At 32.1% G+C, this 8,731-nt stretch overlaps 1 protein-coding gene across 1 annotated transcript; it reads right to left on the bottom strand.

Annotated features, from left to right (window-relative positions):
- Window positions 1-259: 259 nt before the first annotated feature.
- Window positions 260-5,761, bottom strand: LOC142524465 (putative methyltransferase PMT21). The gene is made up of 8 exons (XM_075628471.1): window positions 5,492-5,761; window positions 3,599-3,889; window positions 2,895-3,043; window positions 2,602-2,797; window positions 2,311-2,521; window positions 1,457-2,132; window positions 1,286-1,363; window positions 260-822 (listed from the first exon to the last, which is right to left on the bottom strand). Exons 2-8 carry the CDS (start codon window positions 3,866-3,868, stop codon window positions 606-608), a joined length of 1,797 nt encoding a protein of 598 aa, XP_075484586.1. The 5' UTR covers window positions 3,869-3,889; window positions 5,492-5,761; the 3' UTR covers window positions 260-605.
- Between the last annotated feature and the right edge of the window lie 2,970 nt (window positions 5,762-8,731).

The following is an 8,731-nucleotide window of genomic DNA, read 5'->3' as shown; positions in this document are numbered from 1 at the left end:
AGAATTTGAATTAGATCAATATTTTTAATTGAATAAGTACAAGTAAAAGGATCCATACACGAGATTGATCATCATGCACACCCGATGACAATAATTTTTAAAATATCTCTACTACTCTATAGTTCATGATATCATAAATTCTACAAATACTTCATTATCACATCTGAGGAAGCAAAAGCACACCAAACTAACTAAACAAACCAAAATTATATTTTTCACTGTCAAATTGCTAGAAAAACAAACGAAATAGAGCCGGACGCAAAGAAACTATCAAATGATTTACTGAAATAATCGAATCAAATTAATTACAAAGCGATTGTTATTTTAGTAAAACCGAACTTTTGCGACACCAAACGTCGATCAGCTTGGTTAAGCTACTCAAGATTGGCCAATTAGAATAATAAGACCTCATCAAATGGTGAAATAATAAGCCAACAGCAACTGATAGTTTATAGCTCGTCTGACACGAAGTATTTATGCAACGGACAATATATGAGAGTGGTATTATAGAACTTACTTCTCTTCTATGGCCGGTATTTTGAGTTTAATATATGTGTGATCTCCGAAAGAAAAAATATCCACAATTCCCTGTTTTCTCAAGTATCTTATGAACTTGCCTTTGTGTACCATAGCTTCTTCTGGCAAATCAAGAGCTTTTCCTTTTCAACACCATATTCCGTGTCTTCTTCACGACAATTCCATTTCATTCCTTTAGCAAACGTAGCGACAGCATCCACAAAATAGCTCGACTCCCGGATGACTGCATACCCGTTTGGCCGGAGTATGCGATCCATCTCTAACATAACATACTTCATTTCACATCTGCCAAAAAAAAGTGTCAAAAGGACTATTATTGGTGGGGAATAAGCATAGTTCGAGTCAAAACGTTTTTTGAAGGCTGGGGTAGCTGTGCAAACATATTGTTTTCAAGAACGTCAAATTCGAGACTAGCTCAAGCATGCTTTGACATTTTCTGAGCCAAAATATTTTATGTGATAGCTGACGGCAAGTGTTAATATACTAATTAATATTTTGAATTTTACTTGACTTCAGAGTAAATCACTCTTTGAGCTTGGCTTTGAGCAAACAAATTAGAGACAGAGATTCAATTTATAAATTTGTGTAGAATTTGACCTCATTCGATTTGTTTGTACACAGAATTGGGGGAATATGACATTTATCTAGGGCCATGGTGCCTGATTGAAAGCACATCTTTGTCAGAGTGTGTTGTCCACAAAAACTTCATTCAAGAAACATAGTGGAGAGGAGGAGAGCGGAGCTTCACCTGTGACTTTCAGTGGTGAAAAGGCCGTCTAAATGAAGGAGATCGTATGTTCGGGGATACGTTGAAAAAGCCTCGCACCTAAAAATGATGCCAAATATATCAACATCATCTGAGAATCAAACACTTTCAAAAGATAAATATTGATGCATTTTCAGGTAAAATATGCATTACCAATCGTGATAGGTTCCTATGAGGCCCCTATCATACACTGTAGCTAGCGTATTTAGAGCATAGGACGAGACGACATTCATAACCCATGAAGGAGCATTATTCAGAGCAGCAGCAAGACCTCCATACATCGTGTTCATATCCATGATGTTTCGTATCTTGTCGGTTCCAATTGCAGGGAGCAATTTCTTGTAGTGTTTTACTCGTATATTCCATTTACTATCATCGTGGTTGAAAGCACCGTCACTTCCACCTCGAACATCAGAAACACGCTCAGGAGCTGTATGCAGTCGTTCGGGCCATCTGGGAAGGGATTTTAATGCTAGTTTCTTGTACTTTGGGTGAGGAACAACAACACAAGGTCGAATTGAAGTGTACCATGCTGAATCTGGTTCAGTACCATCATCACACTTCGGAGGATAATTGTCGGGTGCCTGGAGCTTCTTGTAGCAGCTATTGTCGGATGATTTCTGCCAAACGGCAATATCATCTTTCTTCTTGTATAATTTGAAACACATCGAGGAAAGTAATTCTTGCAGCTTTTCATAATTTGATTTCTGGTCTTCAATAGTTGTATTCCATCCTCTCCAACGATTCTCATAGTTTACTGGGGGGCCAGAAAGTACCCAAAAACCACCAGGACGGAGAATGCGGTGTATCTCTAGAAGGTAAATTCCACCTGAGAAGGATACCGGTGCATGGTAAATGATAGATTCCAAGTATTCCGACTCAAGGCCTTAAAAACGATTAGAAACTATTTGGATTGGTTTTCATAAGAATGATTTAAAACTAGTTGAATAGCTTTTCACAATAAATTATTTGAAATCAAGCATGCAACACAGGGTAAACGTAATTACCGAATTCAGTCCACGGAATAAGGCATCTTGAGCAATGTGCCATGTCGAAAGAGTTTGACGGGAAGGGTAGCCGTTGCGTCGAAATGATGCCCAAGATTGCGGGTATTCCACGTTCCAAAGCAAACTGAACTTGAGCTTCATGGTTATCTCTTGGGGCGAGAGATAATGCTAGAACCCTACGATCGAGCAATTCACCTCCCCAACTTGCAACCTGAACATTTATGAGTAAAACGCTGATGATTTTGTACAGGGAGATAAAATTTGCGGATGAACCATAGAAAATAAACTCACCCCACACCCTGTATCAATAGCCGTACGAATTGTCCCATCTTTAATTCCTGGAATAAGATCTTGCAACAAATCAACGTAAGGACCGACACCATTAGGGAACATAGTGCCACCACCAGGAAAGAGGAACTTTTCCCCTTCTTTCTTCAGCCAATGCTGATTCGATTTCTGTCTGTTAATCCAGTCGTATGGAACATTCCTAAAAATATTGAATATTTTTTTAGTTATCTCCAAGCCATGAGAACAAGTAAATTGCTTCAAATCAGATAAATTTTCCTGAAGAAAATGCTTATTACCTGTACCAACATTCATCTCTGCTCTTTGGCCATCTGATAGGTGATTTGTAACCGTTAGGAGGGGGAATCAAGCATTCTTTCCTTTCAAACAATGGAGGGCAATGGCGCTCGAGAAAAGAAAACCGGTGACGACTGTACTTATTCCACCTCTGCAGTAATACCGTAAATTGTTGGGTTCAGGCAACTAGGATTACACTACAGGAAATAAACTTTCAGTGACTGATAACCACAGAAGCCTAGGTAATATTTATTGATGTTTTCTCCAAACTTCCCATTTTCCAGAAGTGAAAATAACCAGTTTCACCTCATCTTCAATTTCTCTTGTCTAAACACATTTCCACCTCATTTTACATTTTCCTATAGAGTCATTACTTCAATATAACTTTCACCCGAATAAAACTGAAGAATTATATTATATTCGAACCCAATAAGTTAGATTTTAAAATTAACAAAATACTCTCACAATGTATTATAAAATAAATAACTCGGATTTATTCTTATATCTCATTAAGAAGAACCGATCATCAATCACATTTCCCAATTCATTTTCTGGAAACATGTTCTCGGAACATTTTGTAAAAACAACCCAAATATTACCTTAGTGTTTGCCATTAATCATAGTGGTCTTTGTCTATTCATTTGGCGGAAAAACACACATCAGATTATAACAGTAAGACCAAGAAACAAATGTATTTTAAGAATACCTTCGGATCTGTGCACGGTGTATAATCTTGAAAATCTGCAGGGCATTCAGGAAAAGTTACAGCTTTGATCTGGAGAGGGCCAGTTTTCGTTTCCTTTGAAGCTCCACCTGCTTTATCAACTGCCTGAGTTAAAAAAATGTCCTTTCGCGAACAAAAGAACCCGCCCAGGTAGAACGAAAGCGCGCAAAGCACAACAAGCATTATTGCCATGGGAACAGTCCTATATGTTTTCCGAGGTTGGGTGGTTGGTTTTCCATCTTTGTTCTTCATAGTATCAGTATACTATGTAATCTGCATAAACACACAAGGCAAAAAACTGAAATGAAAAGGTATCTTTCCTTCCTTAAAGAAGAAAGAAAATGCCATCAATGAAAAAGGATAATGCAGCAAGTAAATGTAGAATAAAACATGAAACGACTATCATAATCGACAAGAAGATTCAAGCCAGTATAACCAATAAGTGAGTCCAGCCGAGAACAATAAGTAACAAGAGAATGCAGTATATGATCGCAAAACAAATTTAACCAGAGATTACCAGTAGCTAAATGTGTACAAGACCATTCAAGCTCAATGTGTAGAAGAAACAACATCCAAGGTCAAAAGGACGTGGAATTTAACCACATCTAGTGGCCAAAAAAAAAAGCCGTCTTATCTGACTTGGAATATCTGAGAGCATTTGGGACCCATACCATTTTGTAGGTCAAGAAGGCCTTTACTTTTCACATGCTGTTAGTCCCTACATCAACTTCAAAGGGAGGGTCGAATACTGTATACTTAAGGACTTTTTATTATTATTATTTGCCAGTAGGGCCCTAGTCTTTAATTTCATAGGAAACTTATCTTATTAATAAAGCAAAAAAAATGCAAGAAAAATATACACTTCTGATCCATCTAATGAAATTTCTGGTAGATGGCACTTAATCAAAATATGTAGCCCCCATCCAAACATAGGGCCCTGGTCTTTATGAATTTTAGCAATCTTGGTGAAGGCCCCTTTAACACTTATTGGTAAAAAGATGAGTGTAAAAGAAATCCAATCTCACCAAACTGTGGCCATGCAAAAGCAATCAAAAGTAGGATAAAAGAAAAAGCATAATCACAAAACACAGAGGGACAACAACAAAAGGCATACCAAGATTTTTATTAACATGTAATAACATTCAACTAAAATACAAATGGAACCGACAAAACTCTTATTTCTTTAGAGAGTTATTAGACTAAAACTTGTGGTTATTTTCCAGACCACTGCAGACATTTAAATAAATATCTAAAATTTCAAATAACTTTGTACAGAAAGAAAAATAGGTATCATCGGCCAATCAAGAGGTTTCCTTTTCGAATAATCTACTGAATATTGTCCACAAAATAGTGTTCTACATCAAGGAAAAAATCCAACATTTCAACAAGGAAAACTGATAAAATTTAGCTTTGGAAATTTCAGATCAGATTTTAATTAAACATTTAAAATGACAAGTCTATGAAAATTTCAAATCATTTTTACTGGTCTGCCAGCCCACATTGCATAAAGTCTCAATCTTTATACATCATTTGCTCTGAGTAGCCAACAATTTAAGAAAAATGGGGAAGAATCTGTCATACACATATCTCATTGTCGAAGATAACTAAAACAATTAACATTAAAAAATGCAATAAGCAGAGAACAATCACAAAAATGAAGATAGACCCGTTTGGAAAATGGAAAAAAAAAATCAAGAAACGGGAAAAAAGAAAATTAAGGAACGAAATGCGAAGACCTGAATTGAGATCTAAATATACAGAACAAGAATTCAATGCGGGTAAAAAAATCTGATCTTTTTGGGGCATGAACAAAATTGACTGAAAATTTGGCGACATAATTCGATAATCTAAGAGAGAAAAAGGGCAGAAAAACACCTTCCGCAAAGAATGTGAATAGAAATGCAAATTCACACACTCCTTGATGAAAACCAATACGAATAACTCAATTATTTTTCCATACAATGCTCTGATTTCTCAAGAATCCGAAAACCCACTTCAAAAAATTTATTCAATGCGACCTGAAAAGGAAATGCCTGGAAAACTTGAAAAGTGGAGAAAATTTCTCAAGAAGAATTAAGAAGAGAGTTTTCTCCGAAAAAACCAAAAAAAAAAAAAGAAGAAGAAGAAGAAAGAAAGAAAGAAATCGACAAGAGAGAGACCTTTGAAGACGATGAGAAGGAGATTGGAATTTTATATTGCATCGCACTGATATACATATACGCATATACACATTCATTATAATCATCATCATTTGATGATAAAATAACATAACTCATATTGTTAAAAATAAAAAATTATGATAAAAAATAAAAATCCTAAATTTATAAAATATATTAAATTATATGATTTATAAAATTTTGTGTACTCAATTGTGTTTTTTGTATTTTTCTTCACAAATTGAAAGGTATATTTATAAATTTTTTTTGAAAATTAAAAATAAATACTTCATTACATATATCATCACACACCAATTTTTAATATTTAAAACTCTTATTTTTAACATTCAATCTCTTATTTTCAACATATATATCATAAAGAAGGCGAAGTAAATAATATATGAGATAAAATGTCAGTTTTAATCTTGTATATATTAAAATACGATATTTTTAGTCGTATATTTTTATGGAATCAATTATAATTTTATAATTATGTTTTACCAATTAATCTTAGTCATTTTTGTTAAAATCAGATAATTAAATGACTAATGTTATTATTAAATTTTTTTAATTATATGATTAAAAAATTTATTTTTACATTCACATATATTTAACATGTAATTGTTAAATTTTAAAAATGATAGTAAATATATATATATATATATATATATATATATATATAAGCATAATTTTTGCCAAAAATAGTAATTTTTCGCCAAAATGTCATTTCTAAAAAAAAAAAGATATATCATGAATATTGAAATATATGTACTACAGTAAATGATAATTCATTTATTGTTTGCATTGATTATATCAATTCATTTAGTTCAAATTTGAATTTAATTCATTTTTATATTAATTCAAATATAATTTATGTATTATATGTCTTTTATTATTTTTTATTCAAATTGAAACTAAATTCTATTGAAAACATAAACCACATTAAAATTTTTGCATTGATTATATCAATCAATTTAATTTGTGATATGATTTGTGTTAATATGATATATTTAATTTTTATTACAAACTGTATAAATAAATTTTAAATACAAATGTTATTTCTAAAGAAAGAAAAATATATCATGAATGTTGACATATGTGTACTGCAATAAATGATCACTTCAATTATTGTTTGCATTGATTATATCAATTCATTTAATTCAATTTTGAATTTAATTAATTTTTATATTAATTCAAATGTAATTTATGTATTATATGTTTTTTATTTTTTTACTCAAATTGAAACTAAACTCTATTGAAAACGTAAACTATATTAAAAATTTTGCATCGATTATATCAATCAATTTAATTAAAAATCGTATAAAATGTTCAGTATCACTCATGAGATAAATCATTCAAAAATACATTTTGTTATTTTAAATAATTTTCTGCTCAAATTACTTACTAAAAAAGAAATACAATATTGAATTATTTTATGTAATATATCTAAAAATAAAATCGGTTGAGTGTTAAAAGTTATCACTACAACAAGGTTTTCCAATGGACATTAAATTATCATTTAATAATCATAATTTTTTTTTATCTCAAATGCATATTATGTCGAAATTACCTTAATTTGAATGAATTAATGCATTGTAGTTTTCTCCCAAAACTATATATATGTTGTATATCTTGAATTGTCTTCTTAAAAATTCAAATAAGAGAGCGCAAGAAAATAAAAGAGATAGATTCAAAAGAGTTTCAAATGGACATTAAATTACTCTCAATAAACATGTATATTACCGTTAAATTTAGAATTTTTAAATTTTTTCTTTTTTTCTAGTTTTGAATTTTCCACAAGTATACAAAGTCGTAATCCGCTACCATTTGATGTAACCACGATTTAATAACCCTATATGAGAGCATACGTAGATTTCCATCAATCTACAATGCCATTTTGAGAGGAGTAAATCAACGGTTTACCAACTATTGATAAATTTGTTGTGAAAAGTAAAAATTTATGGTAAAAAATAAAAATCTCAAACTCTCAAAATTTACCAAACTACACACTTTATAATATTTTTCTATCTATTCAATTGTGATTTTCTTCACAAATGAGAGATCTATTTATAGAAAATCTTTACAAATAATCCAAAAATAAATTCATCATTACCTACATCATCACACACTAATTTTCAATATTTACAACTCTTATTTTCAACATTCAAATATTCAACATTCAAATATTCAATACACATATTTTAAATATTATTTTTCAACACTCCCCCTTGTGATGATGATCATAATGATTGTCTTCATTACGTGTTTTTATACTGTCTCGTTAAAAACCTTACTAGAAAAAATCCATTGGGATAAAAACCATAGTAAGGGAAAAAGAGTGCAGTCACGTAAACTCCCCCTCATGTTTACACGAACAATTCTTCACAAATTTCGTAGATTGCGCATCCCAATATTATATATGTGCTTTCTGAATATTGTCGTAGGAAGTGCCTTTGTGAAGAGATCTGATGAGTTTTCACTTGATTGAATGTGACGAACATCAATATATTTATTCTTCTCAAGCTCCTTGGTGCATGCAAAGAACTTAAGAGGAATATGTTTAGTTCTGTCGCTTTTTATGTATCCTTCTTTCATTTGAGCAACACATGCAGCATTATCTTCATATAGTATCACAGGCTTCTCGTCGAATGATAATCCGCATGATATTTGGATATGTTGGGTCATTGATTTTAACCACACACATTCACGACTTGCTTCATGTAGTGCAATAATCTCGGCATGATTTGATGAAGTTGTTACGAGCATTTGTTTCTATGAACGCCAAGAAATTGCAGTGCCTCCACGAGTAAATACATATCCAGTTTGGGAACGTGCCTTGTGTGGATCAGATAAGTATCCAGCATCGGCATAACCAATTATACTTGGATTAGCATCTTTTGAATACAAAAGTCCCAAGTATGTCAATCCTCGTAGATAACGGAATATATGTTTAATTCCG

This window comes from Primulina tabacum, chromosome 14 (assembly GCF_025594145.1).
Source record: "Primulina tabacum isolate GXHZ01 chromosome 14, ASM2559414v2, whole genome shotgun sequence".
In the NCBI taxonomy this organism is placed as follows: Eukaryota; Viridiplantae; Streptophyta; class Magnoliopsida; order Lamiales; family Gesneriaceae; genus Primulina; species Primulina tabacum.
The sequence above is the reverse complement of the archived record's forward strand: the minus strand, read 5'-3'. Positions and strand labels throughout refer to the sequence as shown.

Excerpts from the sequence above, each read along its gene's own strand:
- LOC142524465 (XM_075628471.1), bottom strand. The coding sequence starts at position 3,868 with ATGAAGAACAAAGATGGAAAACCAACCACCCAACCTCGGAAAACATAT. Across the intron at positions 2,133-2,310 it reads TATTCCGTGGACTGAATTCG|GTGGAATTTACCTTCTAGAG; the intron begins GTAATTACGTTT and ends TATCCTTCTCAG. Across the intron at positions 823-1,285 it reads TTCACCACTGAAAGTCACAG|ATGTGAAATGAAGTATGTTA; the intron begins GTGAAGCTCCGC and ends TTTTTTTGGCAG.